At 40.9% G+C, this 18,462-nt stretch overlaps 1 protein-coding gene across 21 annotated transcripts in view; it reads left to right on the plus strand.

Moving 5' to 3' along the window:
* LOC129817527 (receptor-type tyrosine-protein phosphatase kappa-like) overlaps positions 1–18,462 on the plus strand; it is a 183,833-nt gene that overhangs the window by 91,933 nt on the left and 73,438 nt on the right. For all 21 annotated transcript variants that reach the window (XM_055872878.1, XM_055872876.1, XM_055872875.1 and 18 more), the window contains 3 exons: positions 400–515; positions 9,381–9,555; positions 15,920–16,213. In XM_055872878.1, coding sequence (XP_055728853.1) covers positions 400–515; positions 9,381–9,555; positions 15,920–16,213 — 585 coding nt within the window. The remainder of the gene's footprint in view (positions 1–399; positions 516–9,380; positions 9,556–15,919; positions 16,214–18,462) is intronic.

Genomic DNA, 18,462 nt, shown 5'->3' on the forward strand with positions numbered 1-18,462 from the left:
ATATTCTTTCTTCCAAAAAAGACTCCATCCTTCTCATGTTAGTTTAATGTTGTTGTTGGGTCTTTTATTTCCATAGGTTACCTACCACATAGGTTTCCTTTTATTTTTCCTGTTGTCCCACAGCCCTCTTAGAACACTAGTATCTTTTGATTTGAGGTGCAAGTGTGTATTGTAATAATCCAGGCTGTTCACAGCAGTGGTGTATGTTTATTGAAAGTGTTTACCAGTAGCCACTTCACCCACTCAGCTCTGGCTGTGTTTGTGTGACAGATGAGGTAGTTATTAGGACTTGCCGTCTGACATGGCGAGGAAAGGGGGGTGCTGGGAAACCGCAGGGCTGCATTGATCATGTCGTGTGCGCTGTGTTTATGACTGCTGTAATTGTTTTCTTCCCCGTAGATAAATCGCCTCACTTCCTGCGCCTGGGAGATGTGGAAGTCAACGCCGGGCAGAACGCCACCTTCCAGTGCATCGCCACCGGCCGGGATACCGTGAACAACAGGCTGTGGCTGCAGGTATGGACTGGGATTGGGAGCAGGGCTAGCCACTGAACAAATCAAATCCAATTTTAATAGTCACGTGCCAAATACAACAGGTGTAGACCTTACAGTGAAATGCTTACTTACGAGTCCCTGACCAACAATGCAGTTAAAAAAAAAAATACAGATAAGAATAATAGTTTAAAGTAACAAGTAATTAAAGAGCAGCAGTGAAATAACAATAGCGAGACTATATACAGGGGGGTACCAATACAGAGTGGTACCCAATGTGCTGGGGCACCGGTTATTTGAGGTAGTATTTATATGTAGGTAGAGCTATTAACTTCTTACTGCTGAGATCGGCTGAGATCCCGTTAACGGGATCGACTTGACAACAGCCAGTGAAAGGGCAGGGCGCCAAATTCAAACAACAGAAATCTCATAATTAAAATTCCTCAAACATACAAGTATTTTACACCATTTTAAAGATAAACTTGTTGTTAATCCCACCACAGTGTCCGATTTCAAAAAGGTTTTACGGCGAAAGCACACCATCTGATTTATGTTAGGTCAGTACCTAGTCACAGAAAAACACAGTCATTTTTCCAGCCAAAGAGAGGAGTCACAAAAAGCAGAAAGAGATAAAATTAAAAACTAACCTTTGATGATCTTCCTCAGATGACACTCATAGGACATCATGTTACACAATACATGTATGTTTTGTTCGATAAAGTTCATATTTATATCCATAAACCTTAGCTTACATTGGCGCGTTATGTTCAGTAATGTTTTGCCTCCAAAACATCCGGTGATTTTGGACAGATACCAGATGCCATGTTGTGGAGTCAACAGAAGTCAGAGATAGCATTATAAATATTAACTTACCTTTGATGATCTTTATCATAATGCACTCCCAGGAATCCCAGTTCCACAATAAATGTTTGTTTTGTTCGATAACGTCCATAATTTATGTCCAAATACCTCCTTTTTGTTCGCGCGTTTAGTTCCAAAATCCAAATTGATGACGCGCAGGCCAGACAAAGTCAAACAATTCCATTACAGTTCGTAGAAACATGTCAAACGATGTATAGAATCAATCTTTAGGATGTTTTTAACAAATCTTCAATAATGTTTCAATCGGAGAATCCCTTTGTCTGTAGAAATGCGATGGAACGCAGCTAACTCTCATGGGGGCGCGCCTGAGTGAGCTCGTGGCACTTTGCCTGACCCCTGACTCAATCAGCTCCCATTGCCCCCTCCTTCACAGTAGAAGCCTCAAACAAGGTTCTAAAGACTGTTGACATCTATTGGAAGCCGTAGGAAGTGCTATATGACCCCATAGACACTGTATATTGGATAGGCAAACCTACAAACCTCAGATTTCCCACTTCCTGGTTGGATATTTTCTCAGATTTCTGCCTGCCATATGAGTTCTGTTATACTCACAGACATCATTCAAACAGTTTTAGAAACTTCAGAGTATTTTCTATCCAAATCTATTAATAATATGCATATCTTAGCTGAGACTGAGTAGCAGGCAGTTTACTCTGGGCACCTTATTCATCCAAGCTACACAATACTGCCCCTAACCATAAGAAGTTAGTGACTAGCCTGGGTAACCATTTGGCTAGATGTTCAGGAGTCTTATGGCTTGGGGCTAGAAGCTGTTTAGAAGCCTCTAAGACCTAGACTTGGTGCTACCGGTACCGCTTGCCGTGCGGTAGCAGAGAGAACAGTCTATGACTAGGGTGGCTGGAGTCTTTGACAATTTTTAGGGCCTTCCTCTGTCACTGCCCTGCCCTGCCCAGGGCAGTGATTGGGGACACTGCCCTGTGTAGGGTGCCGTCTTTCGGATGGGACGTTAAACGGGTGTCCTGACTCTCTGAGGTCATTAAAGATCCCATGGCACTTATCGTAAGAGTAGGGGTGTTAACCCCGGTGTCCTGGCTAAATTCCCAATCTGGCCCTCAAACCATCATGGTCACCTAACAATCCCCAGTTTACAATTGGCTCATTCATCCCCCTCCTCTCCCCTGTAACTATTCCCCAGGTCGTTGCTGCAAATGAGAACGTGTTCTCAGTCAACTTACCTGGTAAAATAACGGTAAAATAAAAAATAAAAAATAAACTGCCTGGATGGCAGAGGTCCTGGATGGCAGGAAGCTTGGCCCCAGTGATATACTGGGCCGTTCGCACTACCCTCTGTTAGAGGTTGAACAATTATGATTTTTCAACGCCGATACCGATTATTGGAGGACCAAAAAAAGCCGATACCGATTAATCGGCCGAATTTATTTTTTATATACATATATTTGTAATAATGACAATTACAACAATACTGAATAAACAATGAACACTTTTATTTTAACGTAATATAATACATCAATAAAATCTATTTAGTCTCAAATACATAATGAAACATGTTCCATTTGGTTTAAATAATGCAAAAACAAAGTGTTGGAGAAGAAAGTAAAAGTGCAATATGTGCCATGTAAAAAAGCTAACGTTCAAGTTCCTTGCTCAGAACCATGAGAACATGTGAAAGCTGGTGGTTCCTTTTAACATGAGTCTTCAATATTCCCAGGTAAGAAGTTTTAGGTTGTAGTTTATTATAGGATTATTTCTCTCTAAACCATTTGTATTTCATATTCCTTTGACTATTGGATGTTCTAATAGGTACTTTAGTATTGCCAGCCTAATCTCGGGAGTTGATAGGCTTGAAGTCATAAACAGCGCAATGCTTGAACAATTGCGAAGAACTACAGGCAAACGCTGTTTGAATGAATGCTTACGAGCATGCTGCTGCCTACCACCGCTCAGTCAGACTGCTCTATCAAATCATAGACTTAATTATAATATAATAACACACAGAAATACGAGCCTTAGGTCATTAATATGGTCAAATCCAGAAACTATAATTTCGAAAAAACAAAACGTTTATTCTTTCAGTGAAATACGGAACCATTCCGTATTTTATCTGACGGGTGGCATCTATAAGTCTAAATATTGCTGTTACATTGCACAACCTTCAATGTTTTGTCATAATTATGTAAAATTCTGGCAAATTAGTTCGCAACGAGCCAGGCGGCCCAAACTGTTGCATATACCCTGACATGACACAATTTTCCTAGTTTAATTAATATTGCCTGCTAACATGAATTTCTTTTAACTAAATATGCAGGTTTTAAAAAAATGTACTTCTGTGTATTGATTTTTTTGAAAGGCATTGATGTTTATGGTTAGGTGCGTTCATGCAATTGTACTTTTTTCACAGTTTTTTTCTCAAATCATCCCCCATTTGGTGAAGTTGGTTGTCTTTGTTAGGAAGAAATGGTCTTCACACAGTTCGCGATGAGCCAGGCAGCCCAAACTGCTGCACATACCCTGACTCTGTTGCACAGAACGCAAGAGAAGTGACACAATTTCCCTAGTTAAAATAAATTCATGTTAGCAGACAATATTAACTTAATATGCAGGTTTAAAAATATATACTTGTGTACTGATTTTAAGAAAGGCGTTGATGTTTATGGTTAGGTACACATTGATGCAACAACAGTGCTTTTTTCGCGATTGCGCTTGTTAAATCACCCGTTTGGCGAAGTAGGCTGTGATTCAATGATAAATTAACAGGCACCGCATCAATTATATGCAACGCAGGACAAGCTAGATAAACTAGTAATATCATCAACCATGTGTAGTTAACTAGTGATTATATTAAGATTGATTGTTTTTTATAAGATATGTTTAACGCTAGCTAGCGCCCTACCTTGGCACTCGAATAACAGGTAGTCAGCCTGCCATGCATTCTCCTCGTGGCATGCAATGTAATCGGCCATGATCGGTATCCAAAAATGCAGATTACGATTGTTATGAAAACGTGAAATCGGCCATAATTAATCGGCCATTCCGATTAATCGGTCGACCTCTACCCTCTGTAGTGCCTTGCGGTCAGAGGCCAAGCAGTTGCCATTAGAGGTCGACCGATTTATGATTTTTCAATGCCGATACCGATTATTGTAGGACAAAAAAAGCCGATTTCGATTAATCGGCCGATTTTTTTATATATACATATATACATATATATATATATATATATATATATATATATATATATATATATATATATATATGTATATATATGTATATATGTATATATATATATATATATATATATATGTATATATATGTATATATGTATATATAAAAAAATGATATTATATATATATATATAATATATATATATATATATATAAAAATGATATTATATATATATATATATCATACACACACACACATTTTTGTAATAATGACAATTGCAACAATACTGAATGAACAATGAACACTTTTATTTTAACTTAATATAATACATAAATACGCACACAGCTCTGAAGTGACAATGATACTTAAGAGTCTGCTTAGGAGACAAATACTCTCAACTGTTTGAATAAAAATAGAGTTTAAGTTACCTGTGATGAATGTTGAAAACAAAAACTTTAATTTCTATATGCAGGAAATCCTATTTTAATATTGGGCATGGTAAGAATTGACAACCAAAGTGCGAGTCATAGTTCCCATGACACCTAGCAAAATCTGAAAAGCGGTTCCTTCATTTATTCCATAGAATATTTTTCGATTCACTTAAAATAAGGTCTGTGTTTTGTGTAGGCTTACATTTTTATTTTATTTTTATTTTTTTCACCTTTATTTAACCAGGTAGGCAAATTGAGAACACGTTCTCATTTACAATTGCGACCTGGCCAAGATAAAGCAAAGCAGTTCGACACATACAACAACACATAGTTACACATGGAGTAAAACAAACATACAGTCAATAATACAGTGAAAAATAAGTCTATATACAATATGAGCAAGTGAGGTGAGATAAGGGAGGTGAAGGCAAACAAAATATATATATAAATAAATAAAAATATAAAAAGGCCATGGTGGCGAAGTAAATACAATATAGCAAGTAAAAAAAAAGAAAGAAAGTAGAGATAGAAAAAAGTAGAGATAGAAATAATGGGGTGCAAAGGAGCAAAATAAATAAATAAATAAATAAATACAGTAGGTAAAGAGGTAGTTGTTTGGGCTAAATTATAGATGGGCTATGTACAGGTGCAGTAATCTATGAGCTGCTCTGACAGCTGGTGCTTAAAGCTAGTGAGGGAGATAAGTGTTTCCAGTTTCAGAGATTTTTGTAGTTCGTTCCAGTCATTGGCAGCAGAGAACTGGAAGGAGAGGCGGCCAAAGGAAGAATTGGTTTTGGGGGTGACCAGAGAGATATACCTGCTGGAGCGCGTGCTACAGGTAGGTGCTGCTATGGTGACCAGCGAGCTGAGATAAGGGGGGACTTTACCTAGCAGGGTCTTGTAGATGACCTGGAGCCAGTGGGTTTGACGACGAGTATGAAGCGAGGGCCAGCCAACGAGAGTGTACAGGTCGCAGTGGTGGGTAGTATATGGGGCTTTGGTGACAAAACGGATGGCACTGTGATAGACTGCATCCAATTTATTGAGTAGGGTTTTGGAGGCTATTTTGTAAATGACATCACCGAAGTCGAGGATTGGTAGGATGGTCAGTTTTACAAGGGTATGTTTGGCAGCATGAGTGAAGGATGCTTTGTTGCGGAATAGGAAGCCAATTCTAGATGTAACTTTGGATTGGAGATGTTTGATGTGAGTCTGGAAGGAGAGTTTACAGTCTAACCAGACACCTAGGTATTTGTAGTTGTCCACATATTCTAAGTCAGAGCCGTCCAGAGTAGTGATGTTGGGCAGGTGCAGGCAGCGATCGGTTGAAGAGCATGCATTTAGTTTTACTTGTATTTAAAAGTAAATGGAGGCCACGGAAGGAGAGTTGTATGGCATTGAAGCTCACCTGGAGGGTTGTTAACACAGTGTCAAAAGAAGGGCCAGAAGTATACAGAATAGTGTCGTCTGCGTAGAGATGGATCAGAGAATCACCAGCAGCAAGAGCGACATCATTGATGTATACAGAGAAGAGAGTCGGTCCAAGAATTGAACCCTGTGGCACCCCCATAGAGACTGCCAGAGGCCCGGACAACAGACCCTCCGATTTGACACACTGAACTCGATCAGAGAAGTAGTTGGTGAACCAGGCGAGGCAATCATTAGAGAAACCAAGGCTGTCGAGTCTACCGACATCACCGTGCCAATTTTATAACTGTGTAGATAACTGTGTAGATATCCATAGGACAAGGTAACTCTGATCAATATTGGCTAATTATAAGCGAAGATAAAAACATTTGTATAGTGGATTTATGAAAATATGTTGACAAACGTTACCTTATCCTAGTGAGATTTACATTGGTATCAAAACGTCGAGGCGGTTTAAGCCTGCACGAAACACAGACCTTATTTGAAGTAGATCAAGACATTCTCTATGGAAGACATGAACGGTAAAATAACGAAGGAACCCCTTTCAAATTCAGCCGCAAGTTATTACAGAAATTATAACGCGTCGACTATTTCTCTCTAAACCATATACCCTTGACTAAACCAGAAACTATCACCTCGAAAACAAAACTTTTATTCGATTCCGTATTTTATCTAACGGGTGGTATCCATGAGTCTAAATATTCCTGTTACATTGCACAACCTTCAATGTTGTCATAATTACGTAAAGTTCTGGCAAATTAGTTCGCAAAGAGCCAGGCGGCCCAAACTGTTGCATATACCCTGACTCTGCGTGCAATGAACGCAAGAGAAATGACACAATTTCACCTGTTTAATATTGCCTGCTAACCTGGATTTCTTTTAGCTAAATATGCAGGTTTAAAAATATATACTTGTGTATTAATTTTAAGAAAGTTATTGATGTTTATGGTTAAGTACACATTGGAGCAATGACAGTCACTGATTGATTGTTTTTTTATAAGATAAGTTTAATGCTAGCTAGCAACTTACCTTAGCTTACTGCATTCGCTAACAGGCAGGCTCCTCGTGGAGTGCAATGTAATCAATGCAAAATTGGATCCCCCGAGCTGACAAGGTTAAAAATCTGTTCCTAGGCCGTCATTGCAAATAAGAATGTGTTCTTAATTGACTTGCCTAGTTAAATAAAGATTAAATAAATGTGTAATTATTTTTTTTTAAACGTCAAATCTGCGCCCAAAAATACCGATTTTCCGATTGTTATGAAAACTTGAAATCGGACCCGATTTAATCGGCCATTCCGATTAATTGGTCGACCTCTAGTTGCCATACCAGGCAGTGATGCAACCAGTCAGGATACTCTCGATGGTGCAGCTGTAGAACCTTTTGAGGATCTGAGGACCCATGCCAAATCTTTTCAGTGGCTTAGGACGCCATGTTTTTTGACGTAGCTTCGCTTGGCGCAAACTGTATTGAAAAGTAAGGATAAATTAAAAAATGTAATAACGCAATTGTATTAAGAATTAAATTGTCTATCAATCCCTGTCCACCCTATATTTTTAGTCACGTTTATGAGTATTTATGTATAAGAGTAGATCACTGTCTAAGTGGCGCAAGGACATTTTCTGACCAGCTGAGCTACATTTCACATTGTCTAACCATGATTTTGGTGGCTAAATATAAACATTTTCGATCAAACTGTATATGCATGTTGTAATGTGATGTTACAGGAGTGTCATCGGAAGAATTCTGAGAAGGTTAGTGAAAAAATTAATATCTTTTGGCGATGTTGACTTTTATCGCTCACTTTGGCTAGAATCAATGCTGGGCTGCTAATTGCTATGTGCTAAGCTAATATAACGATTTATTGTGTTTTCGCTGTAAGACACTTAGAAAATCTGAAATATTGTCTGTATTCACAGGATCTGTGTCTTTCGATTCGTGTATGCTGTGTATTTTTACGAAATGTTTGATGATTAGTAGTTAGGTAAACACGTTGCTCATTGTAATTATTCTAGTCCATTTGTGATGGTGGGTGCAATTGTAAACTATGCCATATACCTGAAATATGCACTTTTTTCTAACAAAACCTATCCCATACCATAAATATGTTATCAGACTGTCATCTAATGAGTTTTTTTGTTGGTTAGGGGCTATAAATATCTTAGTTTAGCCGAATTGGTGATGGCTACTGGTGTTGGTGGACAAATAAAAGATGGTGGATTATGCTAATGTGTTTTTAGGTAATAGATGTACATCTTTACATATTGTGTCTTCCCTGTAAAACATTTTAAAAATCGGAAATGTTGACTGGATTCATAAGATCTGTGTCTTTCATTAGCTGTATTGGACTTTAATGTGTGAAAGTTAAATATTTAAAAAAAATATTTTTTTTGAATTTCGCGGCACTGGTTTTTCAGTGGGGGGGGGGGGGGTGTGCCGCTAGCGCCACGCTGATCCTAGACAGGTTAAGAAAGAATGCAGTAAAATCTATTTTGTCAGCTAGGGCTGCGGGAAAATTTCTTTTTAGGTGAGGGCATGATCTAAGCCCTCCCTAGAGCCTAGGGGGAACTGATAAGACCCACAGAAATAGAGCGAGAGAGGGATGGAGGTGAGAAGGAGGTAGGGAGGGAATAAGAGAACTCCTCTCATGGATGACTGGGTGGAAAAGTGAGAGAGGCGATGTGACCTTTTCGGTGCCGGCGGTTGTGGAGGTGAAAATGTAAATGAGGCACTGCTGTTGACACCAAACTTGTCTGATAACGATCCCAGTGATGATAAGCTCTAAGAGGAAGTGGTGCTTTAACAGACCCATTCATTGTTTCCCGCCGAGATACACTTTTATGTATCAGCTAGACGCATCCTTGATGTTTGAAAGATTATACAAACTTTGTTTTTAATAAATAACTCCAGATTTGATAAGTAATTCGTCATCTTCCCGATTTAATGCCACGTCCTTCCAATAAGCGCAAACACATATGTTTTCCTTGTTGTTTTTATCTTGCAGAGGAGAAATGGGGAAGACATTCCCGTGGCGTCGACTAAGAACATCAACCACAGGCGGTTCGCTGCCTCGTTCAGACTCAAGGAAGTGACTAGTCTGGACCAAGACCTTTACCGATGTGTCACCCAGTCAGAGAGAGGATCTGGTGTGTCCAACTTCGCAGGACTCATCGTCAGAGGTATGTGTGTCCTCATCAGATGATATCCTGGTATAATTCATCCATGCGCATCTGATTATTACCTCATAAATCTACCATATTTATTTGACTGATTGTAAAGTATTTGATTACAATAAATAGTGTAGATCAGTTTTGGCAATTGTAGTTTTGAACTCAGTTGCAAAACCCCAAAAATATTCCTCCATAAGCATTATGCAGATATCAAAAATAAATATGTGATGGAACACACAACTAGCATATGTTTATTCAGGCAGAGGAATTTGAATATTATTTGGATATTCAAATGAGAATCACCAAAAGGGAGAATAATTACACAAGTTGAAGTCTGCTTGTGGAAATGCTTCTCAGATGCGGTCAGTGGAGAGAGCAGAGAGGCTTGGCTCCCAGCCATGCTTCAACAGACACCTCATAATCAGGAGACGTCGTTCTCTCTCTCTCTGAGCCGCTCTGCATATCTCCAGCCACACAAAGAATTAGTGCAGACAATCAATCTTGGCTTCTTCAAAGTTCCTACCTCCGCCCCCAACCAAGAGGAAGGGGAGGCCTTTTTTTTTTGCATCGGTAAAGCAAATCTTATTTTTAACTTGGGCCAGAGGGTCCCAGAACCCTGGTGTTAGAAGGTAGTTCAACATTAACTGCACTGACAGGTCCAATATCTCACTAGCGCTTGAAAGCAGACATCCTGCTACACGGATCCGAAAGATGGTAATTTTAAAGGAAATTTTGGGGCCATTGATATGGGAGGCCCATAATGAGAGCTGGCATGGAGTTGCCCATTGTCATTTATGACCTAAGGGTAGTAGTTTATTAGTGGCTGCTCTGCCAAAGCCGAAGTGACAGAGGATGCTGCCGGCTATTTTGGTTCCCTTTGTAACAAATGAAAATTTCAGTGGCAAATTCCTTTCACAGAAGAACTATTGACTATGTGTCCCCCAGCGGAGAGAGAAACAACACACTGTGGCGCACAATTGACTTTGTCATGAGGTATGCGTGGCTCCCAGAGCTTTTTGAGTAATCATGTTGCCCCCTTCCTAGTAGAAACTAAACTTTATTGACAAGGTTGCTCATTGGAACAGAGCCTAAAACAAACATGCCTGGTGAGCTCTGCTTTAACAAATGAAAGCAACCCGTTCACGGCTTTGATCGTTAAAGTTATTTCTTACGGCTTATTGAAATGATTGCTGAGGTGACCTTAGGTGCAATTTTCAATATGGTATTTCAATTTCATATCTTATCCAAGGCTCTATGATCAGGAAACCATGTGAAATATGTACTTAATCTAAGGGGTTCTAGTCTGTTGTCTTCTTGTGCATGTATGTGTGTGTGTGTGTGTGTGTACACTTTAATAACTGTTGTGTAGATAGTGTGCTGTCATCTCCCCCGGTGTGTATGTGTGGGGGACAGTGTGGTTCCCTGCCGTAAACAAACTGGCTGATTGGTGGCAGACACGACTGTCAGCAGAGGAGCAGGCTGGGAGATATTTTCTGCTTAAAAGTAGATTCAAACTTGATAACTGCCAGCTCATCCCACACTGAAGAAAGGCTCCTGCTTGACAACCCCAGGCTCAAAGAGAGATTGTTAAACTCTGATGAAGCCTCATAATTATGCCAAAGGAAGAACTTGGAATGCACAGAAAAGAGAAACACCAAGAAAGGAACATATTTTTGTAAGGATATGAATATGAAACTGGATTGATTCCAAGCCACGAGGGCTTGTGGACTATGTTTGCTGGTTAACCACAGGGCTTGAGAGGCAGAATGATTGTCACCTTGTAGATGATAGCCTAATACCGCCTGCCCAAACAGTGTCTGCGTGCTGGAGGTAAGGTGGGGGAGACAGATGGTGGAAGGGATCACTCCTCTGTGTCCTGTAACAGCATCAGTCAGATGGAGATTGCTGCGTGCGCTTTGTTGTTCCAAGGCCTGCCCTGTCACTGTCATTTCTCAGATCTTGTCATTTAGCTTTTTAAAAAAAGCCAGAGCGGACCCGAGCGTTTCCTCCCGCATAAAATTAAGTTGCTGTAGCTCTCTCTCTCCTCCCACTGTTTTTTTTATCAACATACTGCCTTGGAGACTGTCGACTATATCTGCAATAAATGAAAATCAATTACTATTAGAATGGCTCCGGAGCCAGGGCTGCTTGGGGCTGGGTTAGACCAGTCACAGCAGAGTTGAGCTGCAGGTTGGCCAGTCAGTAAGTTGTGCGACTGAAAGGCGGATGTTTATTAGCGTGGCCTGCTGAAGGATGTGAGAGATGGATGAGACAAGGTTCAAGGAGCAGTAATGCGAGGGCTCGGCGATATCATTCCACACTGTCACCACACACATGATGGATGGGCTGCTTGGGGAGAAGCAATAATGCCAGTTGATGAAAGATTCCTCTGCATCTCACTCACTCACTCACTCACTCACTCACTCACTCACTCACTCACACACACACACACACACACACACACACACACACACACACACACACACACACACACACACACACACACACACACACACACACACACACACACACACACACACACACACACACACACACACACACACACACACACACACACACACACACACACACACACACACACACACACACACACACACACACACACACACTACCTGCTCAACCCAACTACCTGCTCAGCCCAACTAGCTCTATCTTCACTCCTCCGCTATGATGCCCTAAATGGGGAGAGTCAGCCTGCCTACCATGCCTAAAACCTTCCGCATGCTGCTGTGCATTTTATTGGAAACGTATTTATAGTTTTTTAGTTGAAAGAAGACATTTTGTGTATCAGTTACTCCAGACCTCCTCTATTGTGTTTACGCCGTTTCCTCCAAACATCTTAATGAAATGAGAATGGTCCTCGCCTACAGGTACAAGTACAAATTATATTGGCAATTGCCTCTGCATTTAAATGGCCTTTTTCCTCTTTCTATTTTTTCCGTTGATGGGGTTGGTTTGTTTTCTTGGAAAACTACTTTTACCTAATAAACATCAGCGGCTTCAATAATTAATTGTTTTTGATCAAATATATTGTGAAGGTTTCTGGTTTGTTTTTAGTTGTCTATTAGTTATCCAGTATTTTGACCCAATAAAATTACCAGGAAAAGAGTTTCAGGAATTCAAACAAAACTAAAATATGTTTTATTGTCACATACACTGGATATGTGCAGCCATAGTAGTATAGTGCCCCTGGAGCAAATTATGTTGAAGTGCTTTGCTCAAGGGCACATCGACAGATTTTTCACCTTGTAGGCTTGGGTATTAGAACCTTATGTTACTGGCCCAACGCTCTAAACCCTAGGCTACCTGTAGCCCAAGTCCTGAGGTGACCTTAAAAGGAAAAGTAGAAATACAGTGCCCTTTGAAAGTAATCAGACCCCTTGAATTTTTCCACGTTTTGTTACGTTACAGCCTTATTCTAAAGTTTATTTAATAGTTTTTTTCCTCATCGGTCTACACACAATACCCCATAATGACAAAGCAAAAAACATTTTTTAGAAATGTTTGCTAATTTATAAAAAATAAAATGAAATTAAATATCACATTTTCATAAGTATTCAGACCCTTTACTCAGTACTTTGTTGAAGCACCTTTGGCAGGGATTTGGCAGGGACTGCATCGAGTCTTCTTGGGTATGACGCTATAAGCTTGGCACACCTGCATTTGGGGAGTTTCTTTCATTCTTCTTTGCAGATGCTCTCGAGCTCGGTCAGGTTGGATGGGGAGAGTTGCTGCACAGCTATTTTCAGGTCTCTCCAGAGATGTTCGATCGGGTCAAGACCGGGCTCTGGCTGGGCCACTCAAGGACATTCAGACTTGTCTCGAAGCCACTCCTGCGTTGTCTTGGCTGTGTGCTTAGGGTCATTGTCCTGTTGGAAGGTGAACCTTTCGCCAGTCTGAGGTCCTGATTGCTCTGGAGCAGGTTTTCATCAAAGATCTCTCTGTCCTTTGCTCTGTTCATCTTTCCCTCGATCCTGACTAGTCTCCCAGTCCCTGCCTCTAAAAAACATCCCCACAGCATGATGCTGCCACCATGCTTCACCGTAGGGACGGTGCCAGGTTTCCTCCAGGCATGTGCCTTTTACTGAGGAGTGGCTTCTGTCTCGCCACTCTACCATAAAGACCTGATTGGTGGAGTGCTGCAGAGATGGTTGTCCTTCTGGAAGGTTCTCCCATCTCCACAGAGGAACTCTAGAGCTCTGTCAGAGTGACCATCGGGTTCTCGGTCACCTCCCTGACCAAGGCCCTCCTCCCCCACATGCTCAGTTTGGCTGGGGGGCCAGCTCTAGGAAGAGTCTTGGTGGTTCCAAACTTCTTCCATTTAAGAATGATTGAGGCCATTGTATTCTTGGGGACCTTCAATGCTGCAGAAAATGGAAACAGGATCCACCTGAGCTCAACTTTGAGTCTCATAGCAAAGGGTCTGAATACTTATTTAAATTAGGTGTTTCTGTTTTTGTTTTTTTATACATTTGCAAAATGTTCAAAACTTGTTTTTGCTTTGTCATTATAGGGTATTGTGTGTAGATTGGTGAGAAAATGTTTTTATATAATACATTTTAGAATAAGGCTGTAATGTAACAAAATGTGGAAAAAGTCAAGGGGTCTGAATACTTTCCGACAGAACTGTACATTTAACATGCATTTTCATATGTGCTTTCTGGCACTAGTGCAATAGGCCCACCATAGTTGTGTCCATCTCAAATGCTGTTATGTTGTTGGTTTATTTTATTTTCCAGCTTAGCCTAATTCGTAAATCATTTTTGCGGCACGCGTCTCATTAACTACTGAGATGGAGAGAGATGAATTTGTTTAGAAAACAAGGAAGCTAACACATTTAAAAACTATAGGGAACCCTCTACAGGGGAGTGTCCCTGGGTTCAGGTATTGTGTGTTCTGCTGGGACGCTATAATCACCACCAACATACACTACTAACCAGCTTATTATAGTGTTACATCCACCTGGGTATTAATAATGCAAAAAAGCAAAACAATGACTTTCTAATTTATCGTCTTCTGTTGGGCTTAATTCAAGAAAATACACATATGTCTCATTAACAAAATATTTATATGTATGCCCTGCAGGGCTAAAACCTGAACAGGGCCTTTTTGTAGATACTTGTTAGGTTCCATAGACAAAAGCACAGGTCACTTCAGATTGGCTGAACCAAAGGACTGGATTCCATCTCAGACTAACAGTGTCATAATACATGTACCACCCGCAGTATATGATTAACAGATGATTAAGTGGAGGGTGAACAGGTGGACATTAATAAAAGGTACTTTATGCAGAAGTGTGAATACCAGACTTTGTGATGGTAACGTGAGTTCACAAAGATAATATAGGCAGGATGGGACAGCACCAGTACACTGACTGTCAGATTGGACTTGCTGTGATCTCTGAGTATTGCCGCTGCTGTTGAATTAGCTGCAACAAAGTAATCGGCCGACAGCCATCTGGACAGGGAGAGAGGAGAGAGAAAAAGAGGCCTGTGTGACGTGCAGAGCCAGAGACCAACTCCGTCTGAGAGGACAACACGTCTCCTTATGGGCTGTAGTCTGCCAGCACTCTTCATAAAGAAACATCAGACCCTTTACAGGCCTTATATTGGTCTTAAAGTGATGGAATGACATGAGAATGGCTGCTCATGTCCCTCAGTATGTTTATTCAGACATTACACAAGACGCTTCCATTAGTTAGTTAACTCTCTAAGGGGAGGGTTTCATTGGCTTCCATTGCAGTGAGAATGGTGAATGTAGTAAATGTAATTTGGTAAAAAAAATTGTGGTAAAATATCTTGAAATAAGATAAGATAAATTACTTGTATTAAGCCTATTTTAGTTCAAATAAGCTAAATGTATCTGACAATGACTTTAGATAATTTAGCTTGGTTCAAACCCCCCCCCCCCCCCCCCACTAATTTTAAGTTAATTATTACTCAATATAAGATATTTAGGCTTGCTTAGAGTTAACTTTTTGCAGTTTAGTCCAGGATGCTCTGGGCCAGACTCCAAACCTATCCAGACTGACTGGAAGGCGAACCATCTGGTTATTCTGAGTGTTTGATAGTTTGGCGCCCTCGGTCTAGCTCAGGGATGAAAAATAAGACGATTCTAACTTAAACATGTTGCTGATGCTGATTAGTTCATTGGGGGTCTGACAATGACACAAATCTTATTAGGTTGATTACCAATTTGGAGGAAAGAGTCAAATTATTTTTGAAAAATAATTTGCAATAAAACACACAGATGTGGAAATATTTTGCCATAAATAGATAAGTTAGAAATTGAAACGCTTTTAGGTGCATGCTATTCTAAGCCATATGCTTTGATTCCCCCCTGTGTCCTCCAGAACCCCCGCGGCCTATCGCACCCCCTCAGCTGCTGGGCGTGGGGCCCACCTACCTCCTGATCCAGCTCAATGCCAACTCCATATTCGGGGACGGCCCCATCATTCTGAAGGAGGTGGAGTATCGTATGACATCAGGGATCTGGATAGAGACCCATGCTGTCAACTCCCCTAACTACAAGCTGTGGCACCTGGACCCAGACACAGAGTACGAGATCCGTGTGCTGCTCACCAGACCAGGGGAGGGGGGCACCGGCCAGCCTGGACCACCTCTCATCACCAGGACAAAGTGTGCCGGTAAGTCTCCATCTCCGTTCTTCCTTTTTTCCCCGCAATTGTTTTTCATTCTGTCTTTTCCCCTCCCTGTTACCTCTCTTCATGTCTCACTGCTCTGTGATATTTGCATACAGATAATTGCCTGGGGCCTTCTTATAAAACATAATTGGAAAAGCCAGGAAAAATAAACACGGTTTCTGGTGGAGGTAGTGTCATGGCTGTCACTCACTAAGAGTTCCTCTCAGATCTAAGGAAATAAACTAACATGCTTTTCAGAACAATCCTTTCCAGTATTTACCCTGGGGTCCATGATGACAAACCTGCAAAAGGTTTTCTCAATCATTTCTGCCAGAGCGGCGTGATACCCACACGCTTGGGTTGCCATGGCATCTGTATTAAGCAGCATACCAACAAGGCCAGGACTAGATAAAGAAGTTATATGGGGGAGCACGTAGTGGAGTGGTTGTGTTCGAAGAAGGAATCTGAAGATGGAAAGTGGTTATTAAGAATGATGCAGAATGTATGCAGTGTTTCATTACTCTGGGCATTGCCTGTCCATCAGCCTGAGACACTATCCATCTATTCCCCTGCCTGGTGCTCAGGAGTGAATAGACCAGCTGTATTCCCAGATTGACATTCAGAGGGCAGACTCTGCAGTTTTGCTTTTACTCTTCTTGACTACTGTCAGGGTGTAGAGGGAGATTTTCAGGGGATATAGTTTAGGTACAGCCCTGTAGGCTGCTTACAAGGAGATGTCTACTGTACAGTGCATTTGGAAAGTATTCAGACCCCTTGACTTTTTCCAAATTTTGTTACCTTACAGCCAGCCTTGTTCTAAAATGGATTCAATATTTTTTTCCCCTCATCAATCTAAATGCGCCATAATCCACGGCACGGCAAGCAGTACCAGAGCGCCAAGTCTAGGACCAAAATGCTCAGCTTCTACCCCCAAGCCATAAGACTGCTGAATTATTAATCAAATGGCCACCTGGACTATTTACATTGACCCCGCCTCCCTCCCTTGTTTTTACGCTGCTGCTACTCGCTTTTTATTATTTTTGCATATTCACTTCACAAATTACGTATACTAACCTGTACCCCCCACACATTGACTTGGTACCGGTACCCCCTGTATATAGCCTCATTATTGTTGTGTAATTTTCTTGTGTTACTTACATTTTTTTTTACTTTAGTTTATTTAGAAAATATTTTCTTAACTCTTTCTTGAACTGCATTGTGTGTTAAGGGCTTGTAAGTAAGCATTTGACAGTAAGGTCTACTACACCTGTTGTATTCTGCGCATGTGACAAATAAAATTTGATTTGAATTCCAAAGCAAAAACAGGTTTTTAGACATTTTTTAAATAAGTTTTCAGACCTTTTACTTGGTACTTTGTTGAAGCACCTTTGGCAGCAATTACAGGTTTGAGTCTTCTTGTGTATGACGCTACAAGCTTGGCACACCTGTGTTTGGGGAGTTTCTCCCATTCTTCTCGGGAGATCCTCTCAAGCTCTGTCAGGTTGGATGTAGAGCGTTGCTACGCAGCGATTTTTCCTGAAGCCACTCCTGCGTTGTCTTGGCTGTGTGCTTAGGGTCATTGTCCTGTTGGAAGGTAAACCTTCGCTCCAGTCTGAGGTCCTGAGCGCTCTGGAGCAGGTTTTTGTCAAGGATCTCTCTGTACTTTGCTCCATTCATCTTTCCCTTGATCCTGACTAGTCTCTCAGTCCCTGCCGCTGAAAAACATCCCCACAGCATGATGCTGCCACCACCATGCTTCAGCGTAGGGATGGTGCCAGGTTTCCTCCAGACGTGATGCTTAGCACTCAGGCCAAAGAGTTCAATTTTCCAGAGAATCTTGTTTCTCATGGTCTGAGTCCTTTAGCTGCATTTTGGCAAACTCCAAGCAGGCTGTCATGTGCCTTTTACTGGGGAGTGGCTTTCGTCTGGCCACTCTCATAACAAAGGGTCTGAATACTTTTAATTTTTGTTTAATGTGTGTGGATTGATGAGGGAAAATTAATTAATCAATTTTAGAATAAGGCTGGAACGTAACAAAGTGTGGAAAAGGTCAAGGGATCTGAATACTTTGTGAATGCACTGTATCTCTCTGCCTTCATCCATCATAGACAGTCATAATAATCTTCTCCTTGACCAAGTGAATTATGCTCTGCCCATGGAATTGGCAGGATTGTATTATACTGTGTGTTTATGGTAATACAAGAAGCTTTTTTATCAGTATCTTCCATTTCCCCTGAGTTTTTCTGAAATCT

This window comes from Salvelinus fontinalis, chromosome 20, assembly GCF_029448725.1.
Source record: "Salvelinus fontinalis isolate EN_2023a chromosome 20, ASM2944872v1, whole genome shotgun sequence".
NCBI classification, from domain to species: domain Eukaryota; kingdom Metazoa; phylum Chordata; class Actinopteri; order Salmoniformes; family Salmonidae; genus Salvelinus; species Salvelinus fontinalis.